Source organism: Sus scrofa, chromosome 9, assembly GCF_054392235.1.
Source record: "Sus scrofa isolate SSC_HxYL_T2T_F1_AM1 chromosome 9, Sscrofa_HxYL_maternal_Yorkshire_Landrace_v2.0, whole genome shotgun sequence".
NCBI lineage: Eukaryota > Metazoa > Chordata > Mammalia > Artiodactyla > Suidae > Sus > Sus scrofa.
This window is the reverse complement of record NC_139391.1, coordinates 139,688,025-139,709,382: the sequence shown is the minus strand read 5'-3', so window position 1 is coordinate 139,709,382 and position 21,358 is coordinate 139,688,025. Positions and strand designations below refer to the sequence as shown.

Here is a 21,358-nt window from a genome sequence, read left to right as displayed (position 1 = left end):
GCCCGTGGCTACAGCTCTGATTCGACCCCGAGCCTGGGAACCCCCATATGCCGTGGGTGTGGCCCTAAAAAGACAAAAAAAAATTGGATTTACAGAAACAAAGCAAGGAAATCTGCTATTATCAATAAAAATTAACGCTAAGCTGTACAGTTCATCAGTGCAATAATATATGACACTGAAAGAAGAGACATAACTACTGAAAAGAAAGAGAAAAACAACATAGGTAACATGAAAGCTTACCTTAAAAACAAAACAAAACAAAACAAGTAGCTAAAAAGCTCCTGGAATAATAAGCAAATTAAAGAAGTGACTAGACACTAGATAAATATTAAAAACTCAGTGAACCTTCTAATATACTAGCAACAATCAATTGGAATATATCATGGAAAATCTATATCATAAATAAACCTCAAGAAATCCATAAAACCTACAGGAAAAACATTTTAAAAACCAAAAATAGGTAAGATACTGAACAATACCAGGGGAAATCAGAAAAAACTGAAGGGAATTTAGAGGAATTCCATTAAAATTTTAATGGTTTTATGGGGGTTCTGATCTCAAAAAGACATTTCTAAAGTTTTTCTAAAAGAATGCATGAAAAATGTTTAATTTTTACAGTGTAATGAGCAGAGACCTTTTCGGCTGGCTACTAAAGCGATGTAACATACAAGTATAGTACTTAAAAAATTAAAACAGGCAAAAAAAAGACAAATTGAACAAATAAAATATCTCTGAAGAATACGCCCTAGGACATATAAAAACTTAACGGGAACTAAAAGAAGCATTGCAGTCAACAAAGGAGAGGATCATTCAATAAACAATGTCAGGGAAAAATGGTTATATATGCAGAATTCAGCATTACAGCAAAAGAAATTCTGTACACATTAAAGAGACATGAAAATAAGAATAAATGAACTGATAGTTTAGGTTACTAGTTTATATTTCAGGCAGGACTTTAACATAAGAGCAAACTTAAATCTGACAATATGTATATAAAACGTACAATAGAAGAGGGAAAAGGAACTAAATTTAAATAAAATTGTCTTTCCCTTCTTTGTCCACCAGATGGGGCCTCTTACGCCCTAAACCCAAAGCTGGGTATGGGAAGTAGCCCACCCAGGTTAAACTCTCCCCACGCCCACTCAAGTCAGGCCAGTCCAAGCCTGGGCTAAAGGCTGCTCAGAAGGAACTGGGGGAGGAGGGGGGGGAAGGAGTGGGGGCTGGGGGGTGACTTACGCAGCCGGAGGTCTCATTTCGCTCCAGGCAGATACCTTGGGTCAATTTCACCTCTTTGATTTGGGCACATTTGACTTCCCCCTGTATTAGAAGAAGACCCAAGGGAATAAGCCAGCATCTTTGCCCCTCTTTTCTTCCCCGTCTCTTTTCTGGTTTAATTTCTGTGAGATACTTTCTCCAGAAGTTTTGGAGAGAGGAAATTTAAAAATTTGTTAGGTGGTTAGAGCTTTCTAACAGTCATACATACTCTTCCTTTATCTGACTTCCTATCCCCATGAAATAATCCGAACCATCACTAGTCCCAGCTTGCAGGCAAGTAGCTACTTGCAGGCTTGGTAAACACTGGCTTGGATGGTGCTTCAATGCAAGGAGGCAGGATCTTTTCCCTTTGGGGCTGTTTTCCCTCCAATGCATCACACACGTGCAGGCAAACAGACCGCGAGGGGCCAGGCAGATTCTGGTGACACTCCTTTACCTCCTGGTGCCCAGGCTGCTCCAGATTTCTATTCCGGCTCCTCTAAAAACAGAAACCAGGCGGGCCCCCCATGCTTGTCCCGCAGCCCCACGCTCTCACATTTACTGTCCTTCCTGCCGAAAGCTGTAGACAGCCACAAGTCCCGTGGCCGAGAGGGACAGGCTGAGCGCAACAGCACTCGTCTGCCTACTTCTGTACCGCTTCTCTTCAGCTAGCATGCCACCAACGCTCTCCCCTGGAGGAAGGGGCATTTGCCCAAGCGTTTTGGGCAAAGGAGCATCATTAAGCGGAAGATGGTTTCCAGATATGTCCAAAGGCGACTGGTAACCCCGGACAAAGACTAGACCAAGAGGTACGGGGAAGAACCACTGAGGACTGGAGGGATTTCTGAGACTCCTCGTCACCCTCCAACTCCCTAGAAACACAGCACCAACAGCACGGACCAGCCTCACCACCCATCGCTGCCTGTCTCTTCTTTCCCTCCCTTCCAGCAAGATTTAGGCCTCGTCTTTGAAAATTTTTATTTATTTGACCACATCTGTGGCATATGGAAGTTCCTGGGCTAGGGGTCAAAATGGAACTGCAGCTGCCAGCCTAAAGCCACAGCCACAGCCATTCGGGATTGGAGCTGCATCTGTGGCCTACACTGCAGCTCGTAGTAACGCCGAATCCTGAACCACTGAGCGAGGCCAGGGATCCAATACACATCCTTACGGACACCATGTTGGGTTCTTAACCCTCGGAGCTACAACGGGAACTCCTAAGCTGCACATGTTTATGCTAATGCCTACGGGACCCAGGTCTCATGGTTGGGATAAGGAGAGCTTGAGGGGAGAGAGAGCCTGTGTACAAATGAACTGGGGGGCAATCCTTCATTTTCCGCCCAATCCACCTACCTTGTGGCTACCTGGGGTAGGAGGAGATGATGTGTAGGGGCTGGTGGGGGATCTCGCAGGGCTGGTACTGTTGTAGAGGGGGTCTGAAACATTTCCTGGGAACGTGCTGGGCTGCAGGGTCACCTCTGAAGTTGTAAAGTTGATGGTGGCGGAGGACGCTGTGGCTAGAGAGGTCTGAGGCTGGACAGAAGAGTTCACGGTTTCGGGGACGAGGGTGACCGCCGAGGTAGACATGAAATTAACTGTAGGGCCTGCAATTGACCAAAGCACAAGTGCTGATATGTGCACGTGGCACAAACACACACACACCCACACCCACACATCTCAGTTCACGGATGCAGGCACAGACTCCGACCCAGAAAAGGGCGTCCGGGGAGTGAAGGGTTCATGACTTCATGTCCCAACCCTTTACCAACTCATTCCCATCCAGCTGGTGAAACCACAGCTATAATCTGGCACCACCAACGTTAGAGGTGCCCTCAGGATTCTGAAGCTGAACAGGATACTGGCCCAGCCTAGAGAACTCGAAGGCCCTGCATTTGAACCTGCACATACACTTTCCTTCACTTAGAAGCCATCAGCAATCTCTACGGAGTCCTCTGGGTCCTTATTTTATCACTAAGCTGAACTCACGGAGTACAAGGGGCGTGACTGATCAGAGTCAGAGGTCAAGGCATTGACTACAGGAAGAGAGAGCTGTCACTATAGGAAGAACGGTCTGGAGCCGACTTTAGGGAATCCTAAGCGTGATGCCCAAGCCATTAGGACAAGGCACGTGTATGTTTCCGTCTGTTGGAGGAAATAGAGGGTGGGAATGGTTTGCAAACATCCTAATGCTTTACGCAGGGGCCAGCAACATCCTTCTGGGGCCTGAGACAGATGCTTTACCTGAGATGGCTACGGTGGTCCCACTGCTGCCCTGAGAGACAGTGTGGAGGCTGGCACTTTCGAAAGCATCTGATGTGGTTTCCTCGTTGGATATATTTGTAGAAACAGGTGAAGATATGTCTGAGATAGTTGACCCGGTGATAGCTGTCCCTGCGGTAGCCGGCCCGGTGGGAGTTGACCCAGCGGCAGCTGGCAAGGTGGAAGCAATAGTTGAGCTGTTCACAGCTGTGAACCCAGAGGCTGTGGGGAAACAAGGAAGGAAAATCAGAAGCCAACTCTTCCTGGAGCCTCCTGGCACCACCTGCTGCAATTTCTCGACTTCGAGTGGATCCGTCTAGGACATTCGCTGCCACCCCTGGCAAGGTCACAGAACAAGAAAGCCCTCCTGGCCAGGAGACTAATTTCTCCCCGGATTTTCCCCAAGGAAAAGGAGAGGGAGAAGCGTGCATGTACCAAGCACCTAGTATACTGTTATTTATAAGGGGAGGAAGCTGTAAGCAACTAAATTACAATAGGGTGGATGTTATATGACTTACCAAAATCATTACATAAAAATATGGAAGAACTATAGCAGCACGAGATGAGGCAACGTTAATAACATGCTAAGTGAAATGTTAACATGTCAAATTACACCTGAATAAATATTGCAAAGATCCAAAATATGGGCGAGGAGGCGCCCTTCTTTCCTTTTTAATGTGTCCTTCTCCCTTTTTGTCACTCTCTGTCCAATACATTAACTACTGGAATAACTACTAGTCCACACCACCGCTGTGCAATCCCCTCAAGATCCCCCCTCCTCCCTTGACTCCCTCGCTCCCAAGTTCCCTCATTCTTTCCCTCATGGCCTTCAAACCTATTCTGTCCTTTGATTGAGAAACTGCAGCGGGTGACTTCAATATTTTTCTCTGGAAGCTCTGACCTAGGAACCTAGCTGATGTACCAGAAAGCAGAAAGCTGGTGTCTCATCAAATAAGAGGGAAGAGAGAGCGCTTCGTCCTACCTCTGCCAATAACTATGTAAGTGTGTGTGTGTGTGTGTGTGTGTGTGTGCACCTCAGTTTTCTAATGTTTAAAGTGAGGGTCTTTCCTTGCATGGAGTGTTGGGAAAGTCAATGAGATGTCAGATGTTAAATGGCTATAGTGTAATAGCTCCTGAAACGCGTTATTCTCTGAAGGTTTTCCCGCAGGTCCTTGGTTAGAATAGGATGGAGAAGCTGCCCATCTGGACCCTGCACTTCAGAGTCCACACTCGTTCCTCCTCCAGCTCTCCGCATCCTCAAACCACAAGGGGGCCATGGGGCCAATGGAGATGTACCTTTTCTTCTAGATCACATGTTGGGGATAAGACATCCAAGAACTTCTTGCCCAAGTGGCTCTTGGCTCACTTGAGGACCTGAACCTTCCCTTCCTTGAGTCCCTCCTCCCAAGTGTGAACTGCGGTACCAGCGTGTGTTCCTTCAAGGTCCAAGGGTGGCCAAGATGTGCCTGATTGCAGGGAGAAGGCTTAGAGCTTAGGTGTGTGGGTGGGGTATCCTTTGCATGCACACAAGATTCCTTACAGTGTGGGCCAGAGCCATGGGTAAGGAGAAGAGAAAAGGGGTAGGCGAGGGCCAAGGACCCCCTCTTCCCTCTCAGTCCCACTGTGGAACTGAATTCCAAGGCTCTGAGAGCCCCAAGATCAAATCTAACCTTCCAGATGTCTCAGAAGGTATGTTTTTCAAGGTAAGAGGATAGAAGATATTTCATTTGCCACTTGGTCGGGCTGGTTTATAACTTTGAAGTATTTAGGCATATAGTATGTGGGCCTTCACTGTGCTCTTGGCTTGAGCCCCATAAATGCCAGGGGTAGATGGCATCCAGAGCTTACACCCAGCAGTGCCATCCTCGAGGACAGACCCCTAAGGGTCCCAGGCTGCCCTAATGTTTTTCTCTGACATTTCTCGATTGAGATCCAGGTGTGTTTTTCAGAGGCTCCCAGATGAACAACCTGCAGTGTTTTTCCTGAGCATCCAGAGGGAAGTTTGGCATCACTTTCAAGGAAATTTGCCTGAGGTTTCCCCTGCAGGTGGTGACACGTCTCACTCCCCCACCTCTGCCTGCAGCAGGGAGGTTGATATTCCTCAGGGTGAGTACAACTGTTACGCTCCAGAGCAGGTGACAAGGGGACAGATGAGAAGGAAGAACAAGGGAGAGCACCATCTCCACTTCAGAGATAAGAACCTGGACCGCTGAAGTTTTGGCCAAGAGGGCAGGCCATGGCGTTCTTGCGGGAAAAGGAGCAAAATGGGGCCACTGAGGTTGGCAGAGCCTTTGGAGTAGAAGTAGCAGGGGGTCAGGGGCTCTCAGCTGCTGAGGATGACATGCACCTGCCACACTCTGGCTTTGGGGCTGTGTGTGGGGGTGGGGAGCCTAGACTCATCCAAATAAAATAGACGGGGAGGCAGACTCGGTCTTCTATACTTTTTCTTTATTTATTTTTTGGCCAGGCCCACGGAGGGCATGTGGAAGCTCCCCCACCCGGGATGAAACCCATGCCACAGCAGCAATCTGAGCCGCAGCGGTGACAACGTGGGATCCTTAACTGGCGGAGTCACCAGGGAGCTCCAGATCCAGTCTTCTTTAAATCAGACCCTCTCAGCAGTCAGACCCTAAGGTATGAAATAAATGCAGGGGGCAGGTGGTAGGAGCGTCTGGATGCTGCGCTGAAGGACCCTCCCCTCAAGGTTCCATCCCGGGCGCTGCTGGAAATCCCCTCGACATCACTCTTACCGCCCACCCGTTTTGCTTCTTCCTTCCAATACATCAATTCTTGGGAATAATCCCTGTGGCCCAGCCTGGCCCAGCCCTCTTCTCTCTCCAAAGAAAGCTGGGCCTGCCTGCGGTGACATCATGCTTCTGAACCCCTCCCCCGGGGCCTCCTTCACCCAGACAAACAGCTTTGAACTTTTCCAGATGTGAGGACGGACCCGCTGCTGGTTCTGAGGACAGAGGTGCCTGTTCCAGGGGAGTGAAGCAATCCTGGACCCAGGCCAGCGCCCGAGCCACTAGGGCCAGGCTCCGGGCTGTGGCGGCCTCCTCCCACCCGCCACTTGGCCAGGAACTGAGGAGCAGGTTGCAGGATCTGCCTGCAAATGAGAAGGGAGCCCCGACCTCAGATTCACGACTCTGAGCCCAGGGTGAATGAAGAAGCCTCTGAGACCCTGGAGCAACAGCACAAAGGTGGGGGGGAGGTGCAGAAAGGCGAAGCTGAGCCACGGTACCTAGGAGCTGGCATAGGGCAAGGGGGCACCTTGGCGGAGTGGCGGGGGGGGCATCCTTACCCAGGTGCGACTGCCAGGGAGGGTGTCTCTCATCTTCAGTCTCTAGGGCTCCCTTTCCAGCGCTCCCCTGAGGAGATGGGAGTGGTCCCAGACCCAGGCCAGCTCCCGAGCCATTTCCCGAGGAATGACATTTGTAAGAATCAAGACTGATCACAGATCTGTTTTTATCCTATCCTTCCCCAAACACCCATGGGCACTAAACTGTCAAAGGCTGATCGCCCTTCCTTCCTTCCTTCCTTCCTTCCTTCCTTCCTTCCTTCCTTCCTTTTAGGGCTGCACCTGCAGCGTATGGAGGTTCCCAGGCTAGGGGTCCAATCAGAGCTGCAGCTGTCAGCCTACACCACAGTCACAGCCACGCCAGATCTGAGCTGTGCCTGCGATCTACACCACAGCTCATAGCAACTCTCTGGATCCTCAACCCATTGAGCGAGACCAGGGATTGAACTGACAACCTCATGGATACTAGTCGGGTTCGTTACTGCTGAGCCATGACTGAAACTCCCTGATCTTTCTTTATCTGAGCTTCTGATCCCCAACTCTGTACGGAAGCTGGATACTACCAGCCAGATTCTCAGAGCCAATGCAAGAAACCTCCACCCCACTTAATTCTAGATGGAAGGATTAGCCCTAACCCCAACCCCAAGAGGCTCATTCCGCAATTTCAATCTGAATCAAAGGCTGTCCTCTGTGGCTGACTTCTTACTCCGTCTTTGTTACTGTGTCTCCATAAGTGCCTGTTGGACCCTTTGTACCAAGTCAACTTGGACCCAAAGGAGGAGACGGGGTATCAGGAAGTTAGTGAAATTAGAATTCCGGGAAGCCAAGCAGATGAGCAGATGCCACAAATACACGTTGTAAAACTCATGCATTTGGAGTTCCCGTCGTGGCGCAGTGGTTAACGAATCCGACTAGGAACCATGAGGTTGCAGGTTCGGTCCCTGCCCTTGCTCAGTGGGTTAACGATCCGGCGTTGCCGTGAGCTGTGGTGTAGGTTGCAGACGCAGCTCGGATCCCGTGTTGCTGTGGCTCTGGCATAGGCTGGTGGCTACAGCTCTGATTCGACCCCTAGCCTGGGAACCTCCATATGCCGCAGGAGCGGCCCAATAAATAGCAAAAAGACAAAAAAAAAAAAAAAAAGAAAGAAAACCTCATGCATTTAACTTACTAGTACTTATTTCAGAGACAAGTATTTGTCTTTTACACACAGTTCTAACAAGCTTGGTTATCTGATATCCTGGCTAAAGCTAAATATTAAAAACTATGAGAAGCAAACAATAAGGCGAAGCAGCAGTTGAAAATGAATAAACAGCAATAAATGAAAAACGGACTCGAGTATCAACCCCCCTTGTCTGGAACCATTCTCGGCAGGAGAAAAGGAGTAAATGCAAAGACACCTTCGCAGCAGTGACAACGTCACTGGGCTGCACCGTAACTCAGTCATTTTCATGACACCTCCGAGTCATGAAGCTTAAAGTCCTTTTTTTCTGGGGGGCGGGGGAACACTAAGGAAGCAGACGCTTATGTAATGTTTTTAGAAGACTTCTCCCTACAATTAATCAACTGAAGATTCTTTTAGTCTTTAAAGGGGGGTGGGGGTTACAAATCCTTGGAGATCCAGAAAGCAATGCTACCTCAGTTACTTAAATCCTGCCCCTTAGGAGATTTTTTCCCCCCTATATTTGGTCTTGTTTTTCACAGAGCCTCTTAGTTTCAGTTTTTGCTGGTGCTGTTTTCAGATCTCCTAGCCAGACAGTCCCATCGTTTCAAATTCTAGCACCTGTCCAGGAGGAGGCTCTTGGAAGAGATTCTGGGTATGAAGGCCCCCAGAGATGCAGTCCTAGGGAGAGGGAGCAGGCTGGCCACTGCCGGGAGCCCACGGCCTGGGGTGATGGTTGATAGCAAGACAGAAGAGCCTCAAAGCAAAGCGCTCAGGCTCTGTAATCGGCCCTCTACCAAGTTCTAGCCTTGGGATGCTTCTTCGCGTATCTAAAACACCCTTGTAAATGGAGATGAAAATATCCTTACCTCCTGCCGTTTGGAGGAAGAAAGGAGATGGGCGGTATGAAGGAGTGGCCTGTCCCACAACTGCTCAAGACTCGGTGATCATCTTTAGGTCAAGTCCCTTTCCTCCTGCTTCTCAGAGACCTTAAGACTCGTATGCCTGTTTGTATCACTCAGGGCGCTCATCGCGCTGCTCCGAGGTCACAGGGAGCGCTTGGGTGGACTGGGCACTGTGTCAGTCTGTTCACACTGACCACCTCTATGCAGAGCCATCCATTCGATGCTATGTTTTAAGAGGGAACTTATTTAATGAAGGGGGGATAATCAGAATCAGGAACATTCTAGAAACCAAAGCATATGGTTGAGGGCTAAATGTTACCTCAGCTAGGTCAAGGGGCGGCAGCTACAGCTGGTGGACTGAGTCCAAACCATGGGCTGTGTGTTTTTGGCCACCGAGCCAAGATGGCTTCGGCACATGCAAAGTGCTGGAAATAAAACTGAGACCACATGTGGACATCAGAGCCTAAAATATTTACTATCTGGCCCTTTATTGAAAAATCTGCAGACTTTTGATCCAGAAGAGAAGAACTTGGGGAGAGAGAATGAATACCTTTCTTCAAGATTAGTTTTACTTTGCCATTCACTCTTGTTTTTCCCAGGCACAGGGACGTGAAGAGGCGCAGAGTCAGTATTTCGGGAGCCGAGACGAGGAGGAGACTCCTTTCTACTGTTACGTGCTAGTGTCACTGGAATTTAAACAAATCCCGGTCCTCAAGGAGCTTATAATCTAGTGGGGCAGACTGGAAAGAATCATAAGCGTTGCCGTAAAAAAAGATCAGATTAGGTTCCAAAGAACAGAATTAGAAAAAAAAAAAAAAAAACGATTGGAAGCTATGGAAAGGTTAATTTCACTGCAATGCAAAGAAAAGTAATAATCATGGGATTATTCTTTAAAAATAGACTGAACTACTTTGGGGGGCAGTGAACATTCGGGGAGCATCCTTGCTAGAGTCTTGGTGAGTAGGGCCCCGTTGGACTAGGACAAGGAATTGGACGGGTGCCTGCCTCTGCTCCAGAGACTGAGCTGAGGTGTGAGCATAACCCAACGGTCTGTGGCCGCAGAGTTTCCAAGAAACTGAGACTCCCCTTCGACGAGCATGTCTCGCCGACAGCGTGGCACCGGGAAATCTACTCAGTGCCCGGCAGTGACCTACATGGAGAAGAACCTGACACGGAACAGATGTACGTGTAGGCATAACTGATTCACTTTGCTGTTCACCTGACACTAACACAACACTGGAAGTCAGCTAAACGCCAGCCAAAGTTGTAAAAAAGAAAGAAAATAATATGCAACCCCCCCCCCAATAGCATGTCTTGGACCCCGTCCACTTCCTGTGGGACCCCAAGATCTCGAGCTCTCTCTGGGGCCTACGTGTCTCCCAGTCTTCCTCCACTTTCCTAACTGCCACCCACTCCTGTCTCCGAGCCTTGGGCCGCCCTGTCCTCAGGCTGCCGGAGTTCGCGTCCTGCGCTTGCCCCGAGGCGGGCGTACCAAACGCCCGTTCCCTTTTTTCTGCCCAGGTATAGTAATGACAGCGTGACGAGGCCAGCGTGTGTTTCTTGAAGGTTTGAGATCCTGGAGTGAGACTGCAGCATGGCTCAGAAGAGGCAACGACACGAGCTTGAGATACTAGAAATTCCTGCGCGAAATCTCCGTGTGGCAGCACAGGACCTGTCCCAGCAGGTCTTCCCTCCCCTCCTATCACCACGGTACCCCTGTTGCCCTGCAAGTCTCCCCTCCTTTCTCTACACTCTCCTGGGGTCTGGAGTCCTTTAGCTTTTGGTCTCTTGGACCCATCTAACCTAAAGTTCTACTTTTTTTAAAATTAAAATATAGCTGACTTACAATGCTGTGCCAGCTTCTGCTGGACAGCAAAGTGACCCAGCTGCACACATACATGCATTCCCCTTTTTACATTATCTTCCATCACGGTCACCCCGAGAGACTGGCTGGAGCTCCCTGGGCCGTAGAGCATGTCCTCACCGCTCAGCCACACAAAGCGCTGCTTTAGTCTACCAGGCTCGGTTATTCAGCCTCCTGTCTGCCAACGCACAGCAACGGGCTGCCCAGGGCTCTAGGTTTTCTCACCCAGACTCATTAAGGCGTGCTCTTAAACAGTGGGGCTGGCTGCCTGGAGATGCTGCCCACCTAGAAAGTACCAGTGGTGGGTTCTCTGGCAGTTTTTTCCTCTTAAATCAGGAGCAGACTTTCCAGCCAATCCAGAGCCCTTCTCTGTTATGTCCAGAGGGAAGTGATTCATTGCAGTGGGCTCCTGAGTTTCGGTCCTCGGAAGTACACCTTGGCCTATGTCACTATTTGTTTGAATCATTCTCTTCCAAGACGCATGCACCTTTCTCCTTGCAAAGCTGAGGGCTCTTGGGACAAAAAAATTAATGGACAATGTGGTTTTATTTCTTAGTGGAGGAAGGAAGAAAATTTCTCATTAGAGAAGGAAGTCAAAGCCCAGAAAAATATGGAAACCCTTCCCTGGTGACTCGGGGCATTGTCTTCGGGAGGGTGGCGTTTTTCTCCACACCTTCACCTGTTCACTCCCCCACATTTGAGGCCATGTGGTGACACCCAGCAAAGTCAACGGGAGAGGAAGGCCCAGGCAGCCCGAGGGTGGAGCTGGGTAACCATCCAGCCCGAGAATAAGCCTGGGCCCTCCGGCCCAGGATCCAGAGGAAATCAGGTGGTGAAGACGGTAAGAAGTGGAATTTGTTCCTCCTTTTGATTTGCTTTTGTGAGACTCCGCGCCTTGAGTTTTATCTGCTGCAGTTGGGCCCTTCTTGCTCTCGGAGACAAAGACTCAGAGAAGGAAGGCCCTGAGGACAAGTGAGCGGAGAGGCCCAGGAGGTGGAGCCGAAGGGACAAGGAAAAGATGCCCAGGCCAGTCGTATCCAACAGGAATGCGGTGGAAGACGTGCATGTGCAAAGGTGGCGCCAGCTGGGTTGACCTCCAAGGGGAACGCTGGGACCACTGAATTAGTCAGAGGCCCCAAGGCCGTTCCTTCTTGGTCGCCATGTGGCAGGGATTCAAAGGGTGGAGTCCTCTCCCCTCCGGAAAATATCTGATAAAATTCTTTTCCCTTTTCTTTTTTTCCCCTCTTACATGTAGCCCCAGACAGGATATGGGTGTGGGGTCCGCAGGCACGAAGGACCCAAAGGAAGAAGAGGAATGTAAGGGGCGGGACTTGGTCTGGAGAGAGGAAGGACAGGCCTGGAGGGCTTGGAGCAAACAGATACCTTGGGCTGGATGAAGATTTCTCTTCTCAGCTGGTGGTGTGGCAATGCTACCTGGTGGCCTCTCTGGCCCAGAGCCATCTCATCTCCAGCAAAAAAAAAAAAAAAAAGTCTACTTTTGGTTGGCTGCTGTACCTGTGCCCAGGCCAACTTCTCACAGGGAAAGAAAACAGACCTTTCCATAACAAAGCTCTTTGTCAGAGTCAGTGAAGAGAAAACCACAGAACCCCCTTCTGCCCTAAATTGCACAGTCCTAACAGCACCGAATTTCTGCAATGCTCCTTTGTTAGCATTTCAAGGTACAGTCGCTCATTTCATTCACCGCACGATCTAACAGAAAATGACTCCCACTAGCAAATACAAACAAACCCTAGAAAGCTCTTGGGGAAGACACAAAGCTACACCTTGGCCCGAGCAGCCTGGCAGGACTGAGCAAAGGGACCCAGGGTCCACGGCTCATCCCCAAAGAGGAGACACCGCAATTCTCAGCATATCTTCCCGAGGTTTTTCAGAGGTTAAATTGCCCTCCCTGTCCCCACTGTGGCAGGCCAAGGCCAGCTGAGGAAACAAGAAGAGGGTAGGCCTCACTCGGCCCAGGACCAGGTCATCATGTGCCGCAAAGCCAAAGGAGAGTGGAGCATCGACTAGGAATCTGAGCCTCAGGTCAGCTCTCGCCTTGGCGAGGGTGTAGCCCGACCTCGGCGGTTCCCCATGCTGGGCTTCAACTCCTAAGTGACAGCTTTTTCTCTGCCCCAAAGGGCAGGTCTGGGGCTGCTGAACAGGTCAACACAGAGGCTAACTTACGGCTGCCTCCACCTTGAGTCTCTCTCTAACTGGGTGGATCCAAAGAGGGACAGCAGAGGAGACTGAGAGCAAAGAGGGCCAGCTGGCCGGCCCAGGTCACTCTGCGCAGCTATGGTGGGTGGCCTTTAGGAGGCAGTAAGAATAGGGAATTGGGAGCCCTGGAGGCCTGGAAGCAGAATCTTGAGCAAAAAGGACAATCTTATGAAGTTTAGCACCATCTAAGTACGAGGAGCAGAGATGGAGAATGGAATCTCCAAATGAAAGCAATCAAGAATAATTTTTTTTTTTTTTGGTCTTTTTAGGGCCACCCTGTGGCATATGGAGGTTCCCAGGCTAAGGGTCAAATCAGCACTGTAGCTGCCGCCCTACACCACAGCCACAGTAACACAGGATCCTTAACCCACTGAGAAAGGCTGGAGATCAAACCTGGGTCCTCATGGGTACTAGTCTGGTTGGTTAAGCCTCGACGAGAACTCCAATAATAAATATTCCTTGAATGCCTACTTTCTTTCTTTTTCTTTGTTTTTAAACCAAAGTGAGAGCAAGAGCTTAAGAAATCAGGGCAGGTGGGGGAATGATGAGCTGAGGAGGGTCCACGGCTCTGCCGATCTGTCCCCTAGTTGGGAAGGGGCAGGGGAAGAAAACCCCCAACCCCTCAAGCATAGCAAATCTGAGTTCCTTCCAAGATGAGGGGTTATGGTGAGAGGGGTCAGGGCACAGAACAACTCCATCTACCAGAGCCTTCTCTCCCAGCGGAAGGGGTGTGGGTTTCCGAAGGGGGAGTTGAAACTTCGCTTTTCCATCTCAAATGCAAGAATATTTTCACAGGCTGTTCCTTGTTTGTTCCAAACTCCCCTGGTCACTTCACTCAGCCTGCCTCCTGGGCTTCCAATCTGGGGCCTCCTCCCAGGCTGACTTCGCTCCTCATCCTTGGCCTTGAATGTCCAGTTCTGGCTGCCCCCATCCTAGGGGTCGGTGGGCGCGAGAGCTCTCTGCCCAGCAACCTGCCCAGGCCGCAGCTCTCTGAATCGCCAAACCCTTCCTGCTTCTCTCCTCCCCTCTCTCTGGAATCTGGCTCCAACTCATTGCTCCGCACCTTTGGCAACGCGATAGGACCCTGGCGTCCTCGGAGCGCCTTATTTTAGAGCCAGCTCGGGGGAGTTGCACTCCCTGACTCTGGGAAGCCTGGGGCGCACTGCCCGGTGAACACCTGGGCTAATTCAGACTCACCATGTGGCCGACACCACCACCCCCTCCCCCCGCCCCCGGTCGCGTCCCCCCACCCCTTTCCAGTTTCAGGTGAAGCCCTGGTCCCGGCTGGGCTGGGTTCAACCGACCCGGTTTCCACCAAGCCAGGAGCAGCGGTGGGCGTGGGAGCGTGGGGGGAACAGGGGTCCCTTGGCTCCGCCGAGCTCAACTCCGCGCGCCCAGCCTCCGGGGGAGCGTCGACCCTCCCCGCAGCTGAGTCGGGCGGCCCAGACGCGCGACGGCCCATACTCACGCAGCAAACTCAGCAAGCAGAGCGTGGTCCAGCCCCGCGGCATCCCGCGCCCCGCGCGCGCGCCCCTGCGGATCAGCATCCTTCCCGCGCCGCTTCCGAAGAGATAGATGCCTGGAGCCCAAGATACCGCTCGGCCTGGCCTGGACGCACTGCTCCCGCCCCTCCGCCCGAAGGAACGTGGGGTGGGCGAAACTTGCTTTTTCCCCTCCCTCTTTAGTCCTGGCACGGCCAGCCCCTCTCCTTGGCTGCCACTAACGTGAGCTTCCTCGCTTGGTCCCAGAGGCGGAGGACTTCGGGAGGAAGCCTGGGATTGCCTCCTTCAAGGCCGAAAAGATTTTGCGAGGGCCCCAGACGTCTTCAACTTTATATAGAGGCCCCATCTTCTTCAAAATCCACTTCCACTTAACTTTAACCCCTTTGTGTCAGCCCTGCCGGTGGCCAGGGCAGGGCAAGTTTCCTCTCCTTTTTTTTCTTTCTTTCTTTCTTTCTTTCTTTCTTTCTTTCTTTCTTTCTTTCTTTCTTTCTTTCTTTCTTTCTTTCTTTCTTTCTTTCTTTCTTTTTCCCATTTCCTTTTTTTCCATTTCCTTGTTTTTCTTTATTTTTAAGTTTTAAGCTGAGAACAGTCTTGCAGAAGGAATCTGTGGTGAGGACCGGAGTTTACAAGTGTGAGCCTTGTACTCATCGGGTAAACCTCAAAGCTCCATCTGATGCATTTAGCGACAGTCTGCAGCAGAGTCCGATGCCTGAAACGTGCACAGGGCACCTACGTGAGTGTATTTAGTCACTTTACTTACCCAAACCATCCTTGCCCAGTTTTCTTTTCACTTTTTTTTTTCACTGCAAGATGTGTTTATTTTAATTTGGAGGGGTTTTTCCTGTGACTGCCCCTGTGTTCCCACATAGTTTAATCATAAATGTCACCATCGACATGACGACAAAGGTCTCCCCTAGCATCTGGGATGGCTTCTCTCCAGGCACCCCCTCTCCAGCCTGCAGGCTGAAACTCTAGGGGCTTCATCCTGCTCTCCTATCAGAAAAAAAAAAAAGACTGCCCCTGACTCCACCCTCTTCTACCTAATTAATCCTCGGAGCTGCAGATGGCTCAGGAGTTGTTCTGATGTGTTGGTAAACTGAATTGCAGAAACTTTGAGGGGGGCAGTCAGCCGAGTCACGGGTTGGGCTGGAGATGGGGAGACTGGAGGAGGGTGGGGCGGGGAGGAGCCGGAGGGTCTGGGAGCACCTGCGCTGAGCTCGAGTGGAGTCATGGGATTACCCAGACCCAGACCAGTCTCTTCAGTGGCGTCTGCACTACAGAGCCCAGAGGGAGAGAGAGCAAAGCCGCACACTCTGCTCCCTTCTGCTTTCCCCTTGCAGAACCCCTGTCATTATGAAAGCAGAAGGGTTTCCTGGTCTAAAAGCAACCCCCCAGACCCCCATTCTGATCTTGTTGTCTAACTTTCCTTTCCAGAGAAAACAAAGCCTTTCATCACATAATGAAACCGAAGGCTTCTGATGAAGATTTGGTAGAACTCAGTGGTTTGGTGAATCTTTTTTGAAGTGCAAATGGTGATTCAAATCTGACCACGCTGTCATCTCAGGGGCCTGTAGGTGGGGACGGAAGGGGCTGCAAAATATATTTTATAAATTTTTTTTTTTTGGCTGTGCCCATGGCACACGTTCCAGGGTCAGAGATCAAATCCATGCCATAGCAGTGACCAGAGCCATGGCGGTGACAACTCTGGGTCTTTAACCCACTGCACCACCAGGGAACTCCCAAAACACATTTTTAAAATCAGACATTTGCCCTTGGAACTCCCAATTAACATAGAAAAGCTTTCCCTCCCCACCCCAACTTGCTCAGCTCCAGGAACTGGGTCTGTTTTACACCCAATGTGAACAAAATATGTGGCTGCAACCCTTGCTATATATGAAACCCAATCTGGCCCCATGGCTCTTCCTTCTCAGTAAATTCTTCTGGTGACTTCAATGCCCTTTGTCTGCCCAGCTGGAGCACAGGACACAGGAAAGGCCTTGTCTCTAGTACCTTTCTTTCTTTCTTTCTTTCTTTCTTTCTTTCTTTCTTTCTTTCTTTCTTTCTTTCTTTCTTTCTTTTCTTTCTTTCTTTCTTTCTTTTCTTTCTTTCATGATTTTTTTTTTTCCACTATGGCTGGTTTACAGTATTCTGTCAATTTTCTACTGTACAGCAAGGCGACCCAGTCACACATACACATGTACATTCCGTTTTTTCACATTATCATGCTCCATCATAAGTGGCTAGATATAGTTCCCAGTGCTATACAAGTACCTGAATTTCTTAACTCGCTTTGGGGGCAGAGGAGACAGGGAATGATCTTCGGGAGACACCTTCTCAAAGCATGTCTACACGGAGTCGAGGGTAGGGCCTGGGAACCTGCGCTTTTAGTGGGCACTGCCTTTTACACACACGGACATTTATGAAGCCCTGGTAGAGAAAGAAGACACGCTGGGCACAAAGTGGCTGGCAGACGTCAGAGACAGAGGCCTGGGAGATTGGAGGCTGACAAACTCCTTCCCGTGAGAATCTAGAGCTGTTCTTCTCTAGCCTGTAAGACTAGGGATGACAAGGCATTCCCGCTGTGGTGCAGTGGGTTAGTGGTCCAGCTTGTCTCTGTGGAGGTGCCAGTCCATTCCCCAGCCTGGGAACTTCCGTTTGCCATGGGTATGGCCTGGGACGGTGGAGGGGAGAGACTACAGATGACACCAGAACCATGACACTAGGTGATACCTGGCCACTCCTCCTGTGTTCCAGGGCCATCAGGACTCATGGCTTCAAGCACACACAGCCTCGCCCCAACCCCGCACAAGTGCACGTTCTGGCTGCTGGACATGGGTCCACCTGGGGCCCCAGACTCGTGTTCCCTCACGGGCCAGACAGAGTGGAGCCGGCAAGCTGCTTCCAGGCTCCGGCCTTCCTTGGCTGCTCCTTGGCGTCTCTGCTTCCTACTTCCTCACATAAGCTGTAGCTGGAAGAGGCTGTTAACTACACCACACATCATGGAAGGTACAACAGAAACCTATAGAGTGAGGGGCTCTGCCAGGCCCTTCACAGACGTCTAGGTCATGGCCACCCCTTACCAGGAACACCCTCCACCCCAGCCCCAAACACATGCACACAGATCATATCAACCCACTTAAAACAGGTCCTAATCCCATGTTATATATAACTTCTTGGATCTAAAAAAAGAGAAAACTATTTAAAAAATTTTTGAGTTTGAAGATATATGTATAGAATACAACATATATGATATAGCTTACATATATAAGATATAGGGGCCATAACTTCATTCTAATCTTGTAATCAAACTTGATTGCATCTCTGTACACCTGCTAAAGAAGTGAAGTGCAGTTTGCAGGGTTTACCTCTTGCAGGCCTTTAACAAAATGTTTGTTCACTTTGATTTTCCTTTTTCATATTTTGGAACCAAGACATTTCCTACCACATTGCTAACTTGTTTTAAGTCTTTGAACGCTTTCAGAGTTGGGTGGGGAGGGGTCCTTGGTCCTGAAGGTGTCCAGATATTAGAGGGAGGCGGTGAGAACCTGCAGTCGGAAGTGAGCCCCTTCTTTCCTCCTCCCACCTGTCAGTCTCTCCAGTGCTTCCTCTTGGCAGACGCCAACCACCTGCTCGCAGGGGGGTCTGGGAGACACGGCGTAGATGCCCAGCCCCAGTGTCCTGTGGGAAATTGGCCCCCTGCAGTGGAAGCCTTCGAAGGTGGTCCAGGCAGGCTACAGAGGCCACAGATCAAGAAGACAGACCAGATCGTGATGATCAAATCACAAAGTTTACTGCATCGATTCAAAACCTATAGCCAGAACCAAGAGCGGAGAGTTGGAGTAGGTTAGCCCATTTAGGATATGGTGCAAGCAGAGTGAAAGGACCACACTCTCTGAATCCTGTGTTTCGCTCCGATAGTGTAGTTACAAGGACCAGCATTGAGGTTAGGGGTCAGCAGGTGGAAGACGCTGGGACCCAGCGTGTACTTGCTCTGTTGGGAGATGCAAGGGAAAGCAGGCCCGGCAGCAGGTTTATTCACACAGCTCATCAGTGTTCTTCTGGGCAGCCATCTCTTCTGTCAGCCCTCCTGGGGCAGGGCGCACGGGGACCAGAATGGTGTCACCAATAGGTAGACCACTTAGGGATGATCTGGCTCTCAGTCCCGAGGAGGCATGCTCAATGCTTTGTGTCTTATGACTTGATCATTCTATTCCTTTCCCTCTGTAAATAACACTCTTATTTGTTCCCTTTTTATAATACATTCCATTTGTGCATTTTTGCAGACTTGCTCCTGTTTTTAGTGCATGTGACTTCTGCCCTCTGTCTAACAAACTACTTGCCTACTTATCATCTATAGTTAATACGTTTGATGAATTTCACCCATCCTGCTTGCTTTCTTGTTCTGTGCAGCAGATCTGAATGTTCTCATATAACAAAGCAAACACACCTCATACTGTAGAAACGAGTATAGAAGTGTGGGTTTGGGACTGACATGCAGGGCGAAAGACTGGCACGAATCCACTTTCATGTATTTTTCGTTCAGAGAAACACTCTCCTGGCTCTGTTTACTGTGTGGCCTCTCCTTTCCCTACTGATCTGAACTGCCATTTCTGTTATGTGCCAACACTCGGCTTGTAAGTGGACCTGTTTCTGGGCTCCCTCTCCATTGGTCACTGCATATATCTCAGGACCTCGACCACTGCCTCATGTACTGCAGCTGATAAGGGTAGGTCAGGTGAAGACTCAAGCTTTCCTCCAAAAATTGGCCTGGCTCTTCTTGGCTCTTTACTCTTCCATAGACATTAAAATCTACTTATCAATTTCCTGCCCCAAATAACCTTTTGGATTTTGATCAAAAATTTCCCCATAAATTAATTTAGGGAGAATGGAGTCTTTTTTTCTTTTCTTTTGTCTTTTTAGGGCCACACCCGCAGCATATGGAGGTTCTCAGGCTAGGTGTCTAATCAGAGCTGTTTCTGCTGCCCCACGCCATAGCAACGTCAGATCCGAGCCGCGTCTGTGACCTACACCACAGCTCACGGCAATGCTGGATCCTTAACTTCTGAGCGGGGCCAGGGATGGAACCCGCAACTTCATGGTTCCTGGTTGGATTCGTTTCCGCTGCACCATGACGGGAACTCTGAGAATGGAGTCTTTCATTCAGTGAAGCTGGCGTAGCTCTCCATTGTTTGGGTCTTTAAAGTTTACTACTTGCCCTGGAGTGGTTTTAATTCATCTTTTGTTAGATTTATTACTAGGTAATTGATGTCCTCTAATACTTATATTTAATTATCTATTAATTATTTTTGTTGCTGGTGTATGAAATGACAGTCCATTGTTTTATGTTAATCCTCTGTTGAGCTACCTTGTTAAATTCTATTATTTCTAAGTATTTGTAGATTCTGTTGGGCTTTCTGTGTAAACGATCACATTGACTGCAAACAGTGATAATTCAATTTTTTCTTTCCAATCCTTGTCCCTCTGAATTATTTAAGAGGATGTACTGGAAGGAACATCTGCTGCGAGGGTAAAAGGTGTGGTGATCTGAGGACAGGGAAACTAGTTTCAAACGATGCAACTGACGAGGGCTTCGTCTCTAAAATACACAAACAACTCCGACAACTCAACCGCAAAAAGGCCAACAAGCCAATGGAAAAAATGGGCAAAAGACCTGATAGACATTTCTCCAAGGAAGATATACAGATGGCCAACAAGCACATGAAAAAAATGCTCAATATCACTGATTATTAGAGAAATGCAAATCAAAACTACCGTGAGATACCACCTCACGCCAGTCAGAATGGCCATCATTAACACGTCCACAAATAACAAAGGCTGGAAGGGGTGTGGAGAAAAGGGAACCCTCCTGCCCTGTTGGTGGGAATGTAAGCTGGTACAACCACTATGGAGAACAGTATGGAGGTACCTTAGAAATCTATACATAGGAGTTCCCATCGTGGTGCAGTGGTTAACGAGTCCGACTAGGAACCATGAGGTTGTGGGTTCAATCCCTGGCCTTGCTCAGTGGGTTAAAGATACAGCGTTGCCATGAGCTGTGGTGTAGGTTGCAGACGTGGCTCAGATCCCACATTGCTGTGGCTCTGACATAGGCCGGCGGCTACAGCTCTGGTTGGACCCCTAGCCTGGGAACCTCCATATGCCGCAGGAGCGGCCCTCGAAAAGGCAAAAACACACACACACACACACACAAAAGACAAAAAAAAAAGAAAAGAAATGTATACACATAACTACCATATGACCCAGCAATCCCACTCTTGGGCATATATCCAGACAAAGCTTTCCTTGAAAAAGACACATGCACCCGCATGTTCACTGCAGCACTATTCACAATAGCCAAGACATGGAAACAACCTAAATGTCCATCAACAGATGAATGGATTAGGAAGATGTGGTATATGTACAAATGGAATACTACTCAGCCATAAAAAAGAACAAAAGAATGCCATTCGCAGCAACGTGGATGGAACCAGAAACTCTCATACTGAGTGAAGTTAATCAGAAAGAGAAAGAAAAATACCATATGATATCACTTATATCTGGAATCTAATATACAGCACAAATGAACCTTTCCACAGAAAAGAAAATCATAGACTTGGAGAATAGACTTGTGGTTGCCAAGGGGGAGGAGGAGGGAGTGGGATGGATGGGGTGCTTGGGTTTAATAGATGCAGACTATTGCCTTTGGAATGGATTAGCAATGAGATCCTGCTGTAGCACTGGGAACTATGTCTGGTCACTTATGACGGAGCATGACAATGTGAGAAAAAAGAGTGTATACATATATGTGTGACTGGGTCACCACACTATACAGTAGAAAATTGACAGAACACTGTAAACCAGCTATAATGGAAAAAAATAAAAACCATTTTATAAAAAAAA

General features: G+C 49.2%; 1 protein-coding gene and 2 long non-coding RNA genes across 6 annotated transcripts in view; 1 reads left to right on the top strand and 2 right to left on the bottom strand.

Annotated features, from left to right (window-relative positions):
* CD34 (CD34 molecule) overlaps positions 1 to 14,764 on the bottom strand; it is a 24,645-nt gene extending 9,881 nt beyond the window's left edge. For both annotated transcript variants that reach the window (NM_001434991.1, NM_214086.2), the window contains exons 1-4: positions 14,425 to 14,764; positions 3,496 to 3,735; positions 2,608 to 2,858; positions 1,237 to 1,317 (exon numbers count right to left, since the gene is read on the bottom strand). In NM_001434991.1, the coding sequence (NP_001421920.1) occupies positions 1,237 to 1,317; positions 2,608 to 2,858; positions 3,496 to 3,735; positions 14,425 to 14,503 (651 nt within the window). In that variant the 5' untranslated portion in view covers positions 14,504 to 14,764. The remainder of the gene's footprint in view (positions 1 to 1,236; positions 1,318 to 2,607; positions 2,859 to 3,495; positions 3,736 to 14,424) is intronic.
* LOC146400235 (uncharacterized) lies at positions 5,941 to 6,599 on the bottom strand. The gene is made up of 2 exons (XR_014816630.1): positions 6,461 to 6,599; positions 5,941 to 6,142 (listed from the first exon to the last, which is right to left on the bottom strand). It is a non-coding gene; the product is annotated as an uncharacterized LOC146400235 (long non-coding RNA).
* LOC146400234 (uncharacterized) lies at positions 14,417 to 21,358 on the top strand. 3 transcript variants are annotated; one of them, XR_014816626.1, is made up of 4 exons: positions 14,675 to 15,191; positions 15,893 to 16,032; positions 17,213 to 19,379; positions 20,601 to 21,358. It is a non-coding gene; the product is annotated as an uncharacterized LOC146400234 (long non-coding RNA). The 3 variants fall into 3 exon arrangements; XR_014816627.1 differs by having other exon boundaries at positions 15,893 to 16,028; positions 17,213 to 17,464; positions 19,954 to 20,693; XR_014816625.1 differs by lacking the exon at positions 20,601 to 21,358 and having other exon boundaries at positions 14,417 to 15,191; positions 15,893 to 16,028; positions 17,213 to 19,928.